Raw genomic sequence first — 14181 nt, 5'->3', positions numbered from 1 at the left:
ATCACTAAGGTTCTTAGTAGTACATTAGGGATGATATTTGGTTTGCTACCATGGTGGGTTCATGGCTCATTTTACAAATATGACATTCATGATTTACCATCAGTAAAAGTAGGATGATATTGGAAGTAAAAAGAAATGTGTCAAGGTTTCTCTTGTTATCAAGTGACTGCTTATAGACTTCCTGTGGGGCATCCGTATATTAGTTTTTATAGGCAAATTTTTACTATTCTTTACTATTTTCAGACACGATGAAGGCTGTTGAGAGCCATTTGCTAACAAACACAGTGGGCAGTTGTCTAAATGCCTGGTGGTTGGTAAGGACAACAGTGCCACTAACAACCATCAGCCAAAAGCAATGCTATTCACTATTTATATTGACAGCTTGGCTCCCACTGGTTACTAAGTACACATTGGGTGAACATAGGTTTGCAGCAAATTGAACAATTGCCATAAACATAGTAAGCCAAACAGAAATGATTTGGTCCACTAGTATATACAATGGGATGACTTAGGTTGTCAGTATTAGACCATAGACCGACTAAGGCTACGTACTCACTTCAGATGATTCTCGTCTGATTATCGCTTCAGGGATGGTTTCGGAACAGAATCTGAGGTGTGTACAGAGGCTGCCTGACGTCATTTATGGAATCGTCCTGGTGGATCCACGAATGATGATCGGCATACAACCGCAATGGAAGTGAAGGGGAGAGAGCGTAGAAGGGTGCTGCTTGCTCGTTCGCCCCCCTCCCCTCTCCAGAGCAGACCGGCGATGTATGTACAGCACTCATTCATGCATATTTCAGTCTTTTGTTGTTGGAAAGGATCGTGAAAGATCCTTCCCAACAACAAAAGTCTTACATGTGTACAAAGCCTTAGGTTCGTATGGGTAAGACATAAACTTGCTTAGATTTTCAGTTGGACAAGACATTGGGAACTTACCATCAGTCATAATTAGGATGATATTGGAAGTATCGAGAAATGTATTAGGGTTCCTCTGGTTATCAAGAGACAGTTGATTATAGACTTCCTGAAGGGCACCCCGTGTATTAGTTCCGCTTTTATCATCATGCTCTATGGAATTATAAATTAAAAAAAACAGGAGTAAATAATGACTATCTCTGAAAGTGATATAGTGAAAATAGTTTGTGAGCACAGAAAGGCCTTATGGTATGGAAGGAAGCAATTGTTGCCCCAACACTACACATCCTAGCATATGCTACGTGAAGATTCTTCTTCTCCAGAGAAGTAATACAGTTTTAACAAGACATGTTATAAAATTGGTGATTGAATAATACAGGTAATACTTTACCCTTATATTTAAATCGTTTAATTTCATCTATAACTGCTGCAGGGTCTGTACTAATATCCTCAGATAGAGAAACGATTGTTTTTACTTTTGAAGCATAGGTGAGGACTGAATACCGAGGTATAAAGTCAAAGCTGGAAATCTACAAGTAAAAAACAAATGTATGCATTGATATTTGACATATTTTCAAGACAAAAGATTCTTGTATCTCAAATATATTATAGGTCTCTTTATAACAAACAATCTAGAGCACAAACAGGATAGACAAAGAGTAGTAAGGCTTGGTAGCCATTAATAAATCATTTGGACTGGTGACTTGGTGAAACATTGCCTTAAAAGTATGGAAAAATCTTGACAGAATAGATAGTAGCTTCCATTAGAACAAGGTTGATGTCATCATCTTGCTGATAACATCCCAGAGAAAAGAAATGGTTTTTGATGAATCCTCCTTCTTATAATATTGAATAAATAGTAAATATGCCAACCCCTATATAATCTTTTGTACTACACATAGAGATAGGAAACAGACAGAGTTTTTTGACAGAATGTATTAAACAAACATAATAATTGTTAACAGATAGAACTACTTCACCATATGTTACAAAGAAATTTATGTATAGTATATAATAGTTAATATAATATATAATATGTAATAGTTCTTACTAGTCCGGCTGAAAAAAACTGCTAGTTATAGTTTACACAAGATCCGTGAATTTCTTAACTCTGATGCATTTCGCCTAACTGACTTCCTCAGAGGAGCTTGAGGCGTGTAGTTAATAAAGTTTCAGAAAGACCCTAAATGCAGAACTTTAACTACTTGTCTCAAGCTCCTCTGAGGAAACCAGTTAGGCAAAAGCATCAGAGTTAGGAGATTCAAGGATTGTTAGGCTGTGCACAGCTGAAGGGGATTCTAGAGGCTAATCAGCTTCTGACTCAGTCCTGCACTGCTTTCGGTTGCTGGGACCTTAAAGCCTCTCTGCCCTCAGTCGCCAGTGCCTGTTGTAGCGTTAGCTGGGCTTATCTGTGCTAGAGAGATTCTTGAGTATTTTCTGTTGCTGACTTTTGCCTGTTCCTGACATTCTGCTAGAACGCCTGGACCAACCTTTGCCTGTGACCCCGACTCTGCCTGTGCCTTTTCCTTTGTACCTCACTTGGTGGACTGATGTCCTGTGTTTGACTTCGGCTTGTTTCTGGATTTCCTGATAAATTCTGTACTGTGTATCTGTGAACTCCTGGTTAGCTGCCGGCCTATCTCCAGACACCATCCCTTGCTCACCAAGTCCTGGGGGCAATCGAGTGCTGGGAGACGCAACCAGTCTCCCGAGGAAGACAGCGACGTTAGATTGGGGGACTGATGTCTGGAGAATACTGGTACTGGCCAGGGCCTTATAGTTTGCTTAACCCCCCTAGCGGTCTGATTCTGGCCGTATTTCCATGCAAAAAGTGGTACAATTTTTTGCATGGAAATGGAAATTTAATTTACATTGTAGACTTATAATTCTTAGGCATAACTCACCAACACATTTCTAATAGTTAATAAATTTAATGATAAACTTAAAAAAAAACACAAAAATCTGTTAAAAAATAAATAAAAAAATAATGTATAATGTAATACAACTGTACAGCAGTATATATAATATATATAATATATTATTTATATATTATATGAATATTTCTTTGTATTGGACTCAATACAGCTATTTTGTATTGAATCCAATACAAAACTATTTGAATTTTGAATTGAAAGTCCCGGCTGCAGCAGCGCATGCACCGACATCACCGGGAAACCCCGTAGAACGTCTCTGCACTTTGTGACTGGACATCGGAGGAGGCAGACGTGTCCCCAGGACCTGCGGTGACCAGCAGGACGCCAGGGGACAGCGACGGAACAAGGTAAGTGGGTTTTTATTCTGCTTTTAGGTACCCCGAGTCTGACTAGGGATTACCGCTTTTTGCATGTAAAATCGACCCCGAGTCAGACTCGGGAATACCGCTAGGGGGGTTAATACATTTTGTCAAGAAAAACCCTCTGTCTGCTTCCTATCTCTATGTATACAACAAAACATCGCAGGGAAGTACTTTAAATCTCCTGGGAATATCATAAAGAACAGTGCAGGATCATCATCTTCGCCTAGGTGCTGCCCAGAAGAGGAAGCTGCTATTTTATTTTTTTTCCACTTAATTTTTTGCGAATTTTAAGTGACAGTCTATAACTTTTTAAACACACTCTTTTATCTATCACAAACATTTTTCGCAAAATGTTATTGAAATTGGGGTCATTTTCTTATACACATGTACATATAGAAGTAATGTGATTGGTTACATGGGAAACACCATTCCCCCATCCAACAAATGAGCTCACCCTCAAGCCTGCACTGCCTGTAACAACCCATCAGAATACTTCTTTATTTTTGTACATGATTATGTAAGTTTGCATTTGTAACATGGTTAGCTTTAAAGAAAAACAGTTGACAAAACTCTTTACTTGATCTCCATAATTTTTTTTTTACCCCCTATGTTACATTCCCTGCTGTTTAAACATAAGACTTTTACCTTGTCTATGAATGTTACCACATTGTTCTTTGCAATTAGGAAGTTCTTTGGCCCAACACTTTTTGAGGCATCGATGATAATGAAGATATTCATAAGGCCCCCTTTTTTTACTTTAAGTTTACGCTGTTCTTTACCTGCAATGAATAAAGGCAAAATGACATCATGGAAATATACTGTTTGAATGTGAATAGGTTATATTGGTATGGTGGGAGCTACAGGTGTTATTGTTTGTATATGTTCTGTCCTTTTGCAACCCCTATTTAATGTACAGCACTGCATATTATGGCACTGTATAAATAAAGATTTTAACCTAATTATTATTATTAACTTAATAAAGTTATTCATTATAATTTTTGGTTCATGCAAGGATAAATATTAGTTTCTGTTTGGTGTCAATATTTCTAGGGATTATTTAGCTATTTCTAGATATGGGTAATTGGGGCTTTTTACACCTGTATTTATTCCCCAGGGTAAGGGGCTTCCAGATTCTAAATAAGCACCCCACCCACAGACCTGTATAGCTCTTAGGTCAGATAAGGCCTTCACAATAATGGCCCTTGCCACCGCTAGTGGCAGGCGAGAAACTGCCATAGGGAAGGGAGCTACATTTTTCCACTTCTTTCCTTGGCAAGTTGGATTCAGCAAACCATTTGCTGACCCATTTCCTATCCTCAATAGGTCCCATGGCTAATAAAAAGTCTTGTATTAAAATGTTGGGGCCCATAGTTTTTTTATTTATTTATTATTTTTTTTCTCATTTAAAAAAAAAATCTGGCAATGGCAGTTTGTGGCACCCCACTATTTTTTAAAACAAACCCTTTATTAGGTTTGGGACCATTGTAAAAAGGGGGCAAAAAAGCATGTAGCCCCTTGCCTTTTGTCACAAAACAGACCCCTACAGGCCCTCTCTGTACCCCTGTTTTGTGCGGGGTGGCACTGTGGTTTAGTATGTCTTGCATGTGCTTCCACTGTCCTGCTGCAGGTTCAACTTCAGGCTAAGCAATTTTTGTGCCTTGTTACCATAACACCTATATATACTTGCTTTACATGTCCCACATTAGCATTGTATCCATGACCCTGCTGATGCTCTGGCTATTCAAGCTCCGGAATACAGTCCTTGTCCTGTTCCCATTATTGTCTATAATCACCCTTATCCCCACCACAAAGGGGCCAATTTTTAGTTTCGTTCTGATTTAAGATTTGCAAAACGATGAGTTCTCAAGTGGATTTTGAGAAAAATTCACCAGAATACTCATTGTAAACAAGTGTCTTTTGAGATTTAGAGTGGACATTTTGGTAAATATTAATGTAAAGTCATATGTACAAGCAAGCAATCAAATCCAATAAGAATTGTGATCGTTTTCTATCCAAGAACAAATGATTGGAAAGGAAGAATATAGTACAGTATTCAGTGTTTTTGTATTTCTGATCAGCGGGAAAATAAATTTAATCAGTCACTCAAGTGCAAAGGTTGCAAAAAATCTCCCCATGTTTGCTAGACTTTGCTTACAACAAGTTTGTAAACATGTACAGAGTTGTACACAGACAGCTCTAGATTTCCCGATTTTAGACCCATATGTATCAGACCCTAAATCTGACTCTCTGTCAAACTAAATAGATTTTGGATATAGGAAAAAAAGATTATGGACACCTAATCATCAAATGGATGAGTTATTACAAACCAATGGCATCTTATGGGTTGAGGAGTTACACAAGATTTTGAAGTCTGTTGGTGGGAATTTGTGCTCATTTAGCCAAAAAGAACATTTGCTAAGTCAGTGTTGGATGTGAGGACCACTCTTCCAGGTTTCTCCACACCAAACTTATTAAAAGTTGTCATTATGCAGATGATTTTATGCAAAGAGCGTAGTCATGCTGGAACGGAAAATTGCCTTCCCAAAACTCTTGTCACAGGATTAGGATTGCACAATTATTTAAAAAGTTTTTCTATGCTTTAACACTATAATTTTTCATACCTTCAGTTCTGTCCGGGTCTGATGATTCAATGGTTTCAGCAAGAGAAGAGGCAAAACTCTGTGCTACTTCTTCCGGGGTATCAAATGTGTAAAATGCTGCGGGGAAGGTGATTTTGAGAGACATACATTAGTCACATTTCAATGTGTGAATTCTAGATTTTCTTATCAAATACAAGTTATTCCTAAATATACTATATAAATATATATATATATATATATATATATATTTTTTTTTTTTTTTCTAAAAGCGAAATTCCAGTAAAAAAGGAAGGGATTGGTTCCACTTTTAGTGTTTTACTGCTATTCTAAATGGGCAGATTTACCCTAATTTTGTATGTTAGAGACCATGCAAGAAGTAGGTTTAATCTCCATGATAGGGATACAGACATCAATGAAACATCACAGAGGGTTCTAATGCTTTCCTCACAATAATGTTTTTTGTTCTCTTTTGTTACCATTGGAAAAATGCAAAGTCCTTGTAACCCCATGGATTGTATGAGAAATGTTTCCCCAACTGAAATAAAACCAGCACTCAATGCTTAAAACAAATCATAGTACCCACCAAGTGTGAAACCTAACACGAGCTCAGAAAATGCATGGTTCCTTACTTATTTAAATTGGTATTACAGAATACGGGAATAGTATGAATTATTACTCCTCTCTCTCCATGGTTTCCACTCCATAGTGACGAAGAAAAAAACAAAAAACTCCAGTTAGGAGATTTTACTTCAAAAGCCCCTGATTTGATGTCAACATGTATATGTCCCAATTATCTTACATCTGCAGGATGGCTCAGATCCTGACCACGTATGGTCCTCTCTACATTCTCTAGTCTTTGATCCAAACATCTTCAGTCCATTCTGGCACTCATAGGTCACTTTGCCTTCAACTCTATAGGAAGTCCCAACTTTAGTGGCACCAATGGGGATGCCTGGGCTGGGACAATGGCCCCCTGTTTAGAGAAAACACAGAAGCATTGTGAAACATAAGGAACTAAATCTGTTCAGCTATATACTCACTGGACCATTTCAATATTGGGTTCCTGTACACTTTAATCCTGCTCCCCATAAGATCAAACAGTGTTAGTGCAAATGGCAGAAGATTCATCCATCTATGGCATAAATTGACAAACTGTTCAGTGTGTTCTCTATTGATTTAAAGTACGCTGGCACACTATATGGAGGTTGCAGTGTACATGTCTAGTTTTAATACCTGGGAATTAGAATAGAATGTCACTTTTACAGAGTGGTGTTTGGCTTGCAAATATCCTTGCAACTGCTAAAGCATGTACTATTATAAAACAGCCACACATCACAGTCCAATCCTTCTAATCTCCTCTCTAATCTTGGATCCAGAGTAAGATAAAGGGGGTTACATTTGATAAGAAATTTACTGTGTGTACACCATACAGCAGAGGTCCCCAACCCTCGGTCCCCGGCCGACTAGTGGGCCATTTGACAGGTGAGCTGTGGCTCTGGCCCGTGCAACCCCCAGCGGGGTCTCTGGGCACAACCCACCCACTCTCCTATCGCAGGCTCAGATCTGCGATGGGAAAGTGGGAGGGTTCGGGCATTAAGTTGTCACTCTCTTCCCCTACTCACTGGGGGAAGTTTGAGTGATACACGGCTCCCCGCGCATGCACAGTCCTGAGTCTGTGCATTTAGAGGTCCGCCAGCTGCAAAAGGTTAGGGCAACTGCCTTACAGAATAAATAAACTTTAAACGCAGACCTATCATCATCAACATTTTTAACCTTACATAAAAGGGTGGTTATCTTACTTTTTTGGGGAGGTCGCCTCCTCTTCAGTCGTTACCACTGCAGCAGAAACGACTGAATAGGAAACCTGCAGCCTCCTTGGATTGTTGCCTTACCTATCTTAGGAGGCTGTGGGCTGCTCCTTCTGTGCAAACATCATCAAAGGGCTTCCCTGTAATGTATTAAAAAAAGGCTCAATCTCACACATGTGCAGTGAAATTGGTACTTTTTCTTACATTTGATGATGGCATGTCACCCGGTCTCATAACTGTGCAGTGCTGATTTGGGTTATGTGAGGAAGAACCCAGAAGTAAAAGATGGCAGTGTTGCAGCCAACATGGAGTGCTGGAAAGAAGAGGGAAGCGGAGACAGGCTGAGGGATGCCGGGATTTGTTGGGCTCAGTTTGTGGATAGATGGAGAGCTTCTCACAGGTAAAGGTAAGTGATTTTTTTGTGAATAGTCCGCTTTAACTCCTGTTCTGTTCTTGCAAACTGGCGCAATATTGTTTTGTTTATTGTCATTTTGTATTCTACAGTATATAGGACTTTAGCCCCTTATCCTATGATTCTGTGCTATGCAAATTCCTTCTTATACAATGAGCTACAGCAGGCTCTATGAAAGAATGTTGTTCAATCCAAAGAACATATTTTGGTCACCGTTTTTACAGGATAATATTAGGGACTGTTCCAAAATAGTACCCTACTGTGAACTAGAGGGATTTATCCCATGGAATATAGCACAGAAAACAAAGAAAATACAGCTTTCTTACATTTAATTTATAAACATTTTTTTTAATTTCCTATGTGTTCTTTTAAAGAATAACTTCCTACAATGAAAGCTTCTACAATATTTAACAAAGAATGTCCTAAATTCTCACCTTGGTCATCACATATGGTTGTCTTTCCACTCCATTTTCCATTCTCCTGACATGTGCGGTTTTCAGGTCCATCTATTTTGAATCCACCCCAGCACTCAAAATGCAGGACATCACCCACAAAATATTTTGCCTGACGTGGTGCATACTCTCCACCTTCAAACATGACCGGCCTGGGACATTCAACAACTAAAACAAAAACAGAAGACAAGGCAAGGTGGTGACAAAGAACAAGGTAGATATAGGTTTGGTGATGCTAAATTCAAAAATCTTTGTCACTTAAAGCCCTATGATCTACATCTTCAAATGCAATGATTTTGGTGAGACAGCCGTCAAACTAAAAATGGCATTTCAGGCATGATAAACCAAAGAAGGAACAATGGTAAGGAAGTCTGTTTATTGACGGAAAAAACTGTTAAAATCCCAACGCATTCCAGGGAGTTATATGTGACAACTTTCATCAAAGTTTAAACTTTTTAGGAATTAGGAATACTTAGACTGAAGAGAACACCTTTTTACCAATCAGGAGATGGCAATACTCAAATTTTAGTTAAACCTCCTTGTTACAAAAAAATTATATAGCACATAAAAAATAGTATACCATACACAATTGCTGCACAAGTTCATTTAAGTTAATGTTCCTAAAATACTCTATAATTTCAATCTATAGCTGTTGTAATATAATTAATATATAGGTAATATAATTATAAATACTGTAATGAGTAATACTGCAGTGAGTCAATGTAAAAAAGCACAATCATGTAAGGAAATCCCTTGCTTCTATGATTGATTCACTATTTTTCTCAAAACTTTGCATAAATATACAAGTTAAGGTTTAGGCATGCTCTTTAAAAAGTTTCAGTTTTTGTGAAATATTCTGTGAGGATTAAACACTTCTAAAATACCAACCTTTTATACACACCTGTCTTGCTGTTTGTTCTTCTGATCCTTTCTTTTTTGCAGAGCTAAGGCCCCTTCACATCCAACATGCCTTCATGGGTGTCAGATGTTTGATCCCTGTAGCATGCTATGGATAGTTTACCAACACAAATATTGGTGGTGGGCAACAGATGGAACCCTATTGAGTGTTGGGGATTCAGCCATTTAACACTTCCAGATGTGCTATGTTAATATTCTTCAGGTTGCTGTATCTTATATATGTTAGGGAAAAGGGACCATAACAGGTCAGTATCAGGTTTATTTTTCTTTCTTTTCCTTGTTTTTACTCAGAATTTTTTCGCAATCAATGTATTTTAGTCCACTGAAAGCTTGGGGATCTTACCAATGTTCTGTATAGTTCAAGTATTTTTGTTCCAATATACTTTGAAGTCTTAATAATGAGGGCCCTATATATACTCAGAAAGTATACAGCTTGTAAATGGACTTTTTGTCTATAAACAGACTTTCTTACCATTGAATTAGCACATTTTTTGTTCTTTATCTCGCTTATAACGGAAGCAGAGCAGATATTGACACAACAATAACAGAGCAGATATTGACACAACATTGAAGAGGAAATTGGCACATAGGAAGAAGCATAGATACAAGTAAGGGGAGTAGGTAAACAATGTAGCACAGGAGAAGCAGATGCAAAGAAAAGAAGAATGATACATCAGAGGAAGAGCCAATCAGTGGCAAGGTCCAAAAGTTGTCAGGTAATGACACTCAACAAAAGGGGGTATTAGGTGACACTGTTCAAGAAGGGACAGGCACTGATACAGCATAATATGTGTTATTAGGTGACACCAACCAAAAGGAGATTACATTGCACAAGAAAAAAGAAGCTGTAGCTGAGAATGGAAGGCACTTACCTTTACATACAGCTTTTTGCTTTTGATTTGTCCATTGCCCATTCCTCTGGCACTCACGAGAAGCAGATGGGAATGCATACTTTCCAACTGGGCAGCTGTACTCCACCCTATCACCATCTTCACTCACTGTGTAGTTGCCACCAACGATAGCCACCATGGTGAGGTTACACTGATGTGTGGGGGCAGCAATGGACACTGGAACAAGAAAGAGCATGCCAATGTAACAGTGACTTAAAATGTGAACATATAGACCAGTGCAATAGAAAGAATGGTTCAAATTTCAAAGTTTTTCTTGCTTGGATTCTACCTATTGCCTTCAAAAAACAAGTGCACTAAAATTTTAGTTATTAGGTATGAGCTCTGATCAGATCCAATCAGCATGCTTCTCCCTGCAATTTCACTGTTTCCCCAGCTGATTGGCTGTTCATTAAGCCTGATTTATTAAAGCTCTCCAAAGCTGGACATGATACACTTTTATCAGTGAAGCTGGGTGATCCAACAAACCTGGAAAGGATGTCTTCAAAGTCATTTGCTGTTTGCTAGCAAATATTTTGAATCCTGGATCAGATCTATTCAAGGATTGCTGGATCACCCAGATTCACTGGTGAAAGCCTATCATCTCCAGCCTTGGAGAGCTTTATTAAATCAGACCCAATGCCTCTATTAGCCACAGGAACTTTCTTTGGGTGTCCAATGTATAGGATTTGCCACCATACAGTGGCTTCACCAGAAGAAGCCTCTAACAGTTTTGTTTGATTTTCAATTACACTGCACAGGTTATAGATAACATTAAAGGGAAACGTTTTGGCATTTTAACAGGGGTGTGCACATTTTTTATATCCACTGATTTATAAGAGTAAAATATTTTGGAAAATAATCCAGATTTCATTAACTTGTTCTTCCAAGCGAGTTCAAAAATACACATTCATATGTCAGTTGATTGATTGTTTGATTCTTATTAGTTTTCTATCAGTTTCTATTATTTTCACATTTTCTTTGTTTTATCAAATGCAATAGTGTGGCCAAGTTCCTTTTACTGGAGGAGTTTGTGTAGCTTAGCAGGAGTAGTGGATACATGATAAAAACAAGTTCCGTGTTTATCAGAAAGACAATGAAACAAACATCAAGTAATTTCTCAACTCTTTAGACCAGTGTTTCTCAATCAGAGTTCTGTGAAACTCCAGGGTTCCTCTGGAGGTTGCTAGGGGTTCCTTGAGCAATTAGCAGTTTGTGGTTCTTGGGTCAGTTAAAGTCAGTGGTCACCAACCTTTTTGGACCCACAGGCCACTAAATGCATGGACCGTGCATGTGTGGGGAGCCGTGTGTTACTCAAAGGGGAAGAAACTTCCCCCAGAGTGATGTCATGATGCCAGGATCCGCCCATTCTCCCATCACAGGTCTGAGACTGTGATGGGAGAGTGGGTGGGTTATGTCCAGAGCCTATGATGTCTCGGGGAGACGTGATCCGCGGCTTTGACCAGTGGGCCCCTCAAGCCAGGTCCTTCTCCTGACCCCACTGGGGGGCACACCAACCAGAGCCGCAGACCACCAAAATTTTCTCAAGGACCACCGGTTGGCGACCGCTGGTTTAAGTGACACCAATGCTCTTTTTAGCTATCTGTAAGGATGACATTCTTCCCACTGGCCAGCAGTGTAAGAGATATTCTTACCACTGAGCACCACACTAATGTACTGTGAGCCATGGACGGATATCTTAAATATAGAATGGGTTCCCTGAAGACCTTAAAGTTTTTCAAGGGTCCCCGATTGACCCCTCAACCTTAACCCTTCTCATAGCACAGACATATTCCTAGCACTAATAATACTAACCATGATCTACATATAACAAAACAATCCTAGGTCGTAATATTTCCATAAAACTGTTGTTCTGACAATGGAATTGGCCCAGCACTTCCATAATAATACAGACATGCAGGACTGCCAAACTGGTCAGCCCTGAGACTTGTAGCCAAGTGTGGTCATAGTGTCTTTCACTTCTCTGGAGATAAAACAAAATGTTGCAATATTGATAAATTGATCACTGCATTCTAGTCAACAGTAAACCTGAAGCCAATGTATGATCATAAGGTTGCTCAATCTAGTTATGGTGGGATCGTGATTTACTAAGATATGAAAGCCAAAGGCAGCAAAGGAACTAATATTTTTAAAGGTCCATCGGCCAATCTTTTATATGAAAACAAAAAAAGTTAGAATCAGGGGGGAGAGGAATAGGGGGGTCTTTGTAAGGGAAAATTTTATGGTCACTTAAGGAAGTTTTTTTAAACATCAAATGGTTTGGTTTGGGGATTTTTTAGGTACCATTTATAAACTCTGTACATTCTTAAAAATCACATCATTTATCAATATACTATTCCAAAATAAAACATTGTAAAACACAGAGCTTCTATACAAAGTTCAACTCTACCATAATTTACTTAATGAAATAACGCATGGCTTCCAATAGAAGGCCAATAGGCTTGCTCAGAAGAACATGTTACTTTCTCCATATACATCAAATCCTTTTTTTTCACTATTAGTTCAGAAATACTTTTTTTGTCTTCCGAACTATTAGTGAAAATAATGATTTGATTTTGATTTGAAGCCTACTGGTGAAACACGTAAGGGACAAAGGATTTAAAGCATGCAACATACATATTGTCTAAGAATTCATAAAATGGATTATTTCATGGAGTAAATTATGGTCGAATAGAATTTTGTATAGAAGATCTGTGTTTTACAATGTTTTATTTTGGAATTGTATAATAATTATTAATTATGTGATTTTTTTTAAGAATGTACAGAGTTTTATATATGGTACCTAAAAAATCCCAAAACCAAAATTGAGTTTGAAACTGTTTTTAGGGGGATGTGGTACCAGTTAGGTATATATTCCATTCCCAAGGAATCTAGGTTGCTGGGTCAGAGGTAAATATTTTATGGTAAAACAACTTCTACAAGCACTGCAGGTGAAATAAGAGAGGAAGCTTATGTATCTCATTCAATAAACATTGACATGCTAAATTAAATCTCTGGGATAGTGGCAAGTTTTAAAGATCAGTCCCTGAACCCCTCAAATTACAAATATGAAAAACTCCACCGCTTTTTTAATTATTCCTAAAAGATTTGAAAAAATGTGTCCAGTTTGAAGAAAATCATACAATTTATTTATTATGATTACTGGTATGAGTGATTCTCCAAAGAATTTTTGGTGAATGTCAGATTCCATGCTTAATAAACACATCGCCGCAAGCTTCATCATCAACTGGACTTGTTCTTGTATTGTTGAAGCTTTCTGATGAAGCAGCTTGAAAAGCTGCAAAAAGTCTTCAACAATACAAGTTCAGGTAAATGTGACTTACTACTACTAGATGTACAATGATCTGAAAAATGTAAACCTTCACAAACACAGCCCTAAAAGTTTTTATTTCTTTGAAGTTACCTTGAAAACAATGAGTTTTCTGAATTTACAAAATACATAGAAATAAAATCAAAAAGCAATGTGTTTTTGTTTGGCCTTATGCATAAAGAATTAAAGAAGCCCCAAAAAACGCCCCTTTGCTAGTGTTATACTTTTGAACTTTAAAGAACTTTTCTAGTGCTGCCCTGACTCTCTGGAATGGTGTTCCTCCTTCTATTCGGCTTGCTCCTACTTTCTGCTCCTTTAAAGAGCACTCAGAACCCATTTTCAAACTTTCCTACCCATCCTCTTTCCCCGAAAACCCTCACTACTTCCCACCAATCCATATCTCCCCTCCTATTGTGTGTTACTTCCCCTACTTTCTAGATTCTAAGCTCTTCGGGGCATGGTCCTCTCCATTTTCAACCTCTATTTAATGTACAGCGCTGCATGATATGTTGGCGCTATTCAAAACCTGTTTATTATTAATAATAATTGAAAATCTATC

The 14181-nt window shown here is 38.2% G+C and overlaps 2 protein-coding genes across 5 annotated transcripts in view; one reads left to right on the top strand and one right to left on the bottom strand.

The window, feature by feature from the left end:
• Window positions 1–14181, bottom strand: part of LOC140344531 (complement factor B-like) — a 28478-nt gene that overhangs the window by 14039 nt on the left and 258 nt on the right. Inside the window, exons 2-8 of the mRNA XM_072431726.1 lie at window positions 10277–10471; window positions 8469–8654; window positions 6614–6787; window positions 5836–5931; window positions 3860–3993; window positions 1310–1448; window positions 940–1071 (exon numbers count right to left, since the gene is read on the bottom strand). Of these exons, the coding sequence (XP_072287827.1) occupies window positions 940–1071; window positions 1310–1448; window positions 3860–3993; window positions 5836–5931; window positions 6614–6787; window positions 8469–8654; window positions 10277–10471 (1056 nt within the window). The remainder of the gene's footprint in view (window positions 1–939; window positions 1072–1309; window positions 1449–3859; window positions 3994–5835; window positions 5932–6613; window positions 6788–8468; window positions 8655–10276; window positions 10472–14181) is intronic.
• Window positions 10082–14181, top strand: part of SKIC2 (SKI2 subunit of superkiller complex) — a 50421-nt gene continuing 46321 nt past the window's right edge. For 3 of the 4 annotated variants that reach the window (XM_072431721.1, XM_072431719.1, XM_072431718.1), the window contains exon 1: window positions 10097–10120. The gene's annotated coding sequence lies outside the window, so the exon portion shown is untranslated. Of the gene's footprint in view, window positions 10121–14181 lie in introns of all 4 variants that reach the window. The other variant, XM_072431720.1, reaches the window with a different exon arrangement.

This window comes from Pyxicephalus adspersus, chromosome Z (assembly GCF_032062135.1).
Source record: "Pyxicephalus adspersus chromosome Z, UCB_Pads_2.0, whole genome shotgun sequence".
Taxonomy (NCBI): domain Eukaryota; kingdom Metazoa; phylum Chordata; class Amphibia; order Anura; family Pyxicephalidae; genus Pyxicephalus; species Pyxicephalus adspersus.
The sequence above is the reverse complement of the archived record's forward strand: the minus strand, read 5'-3'. Positions and strand labels throughout refer to the sequence as shown.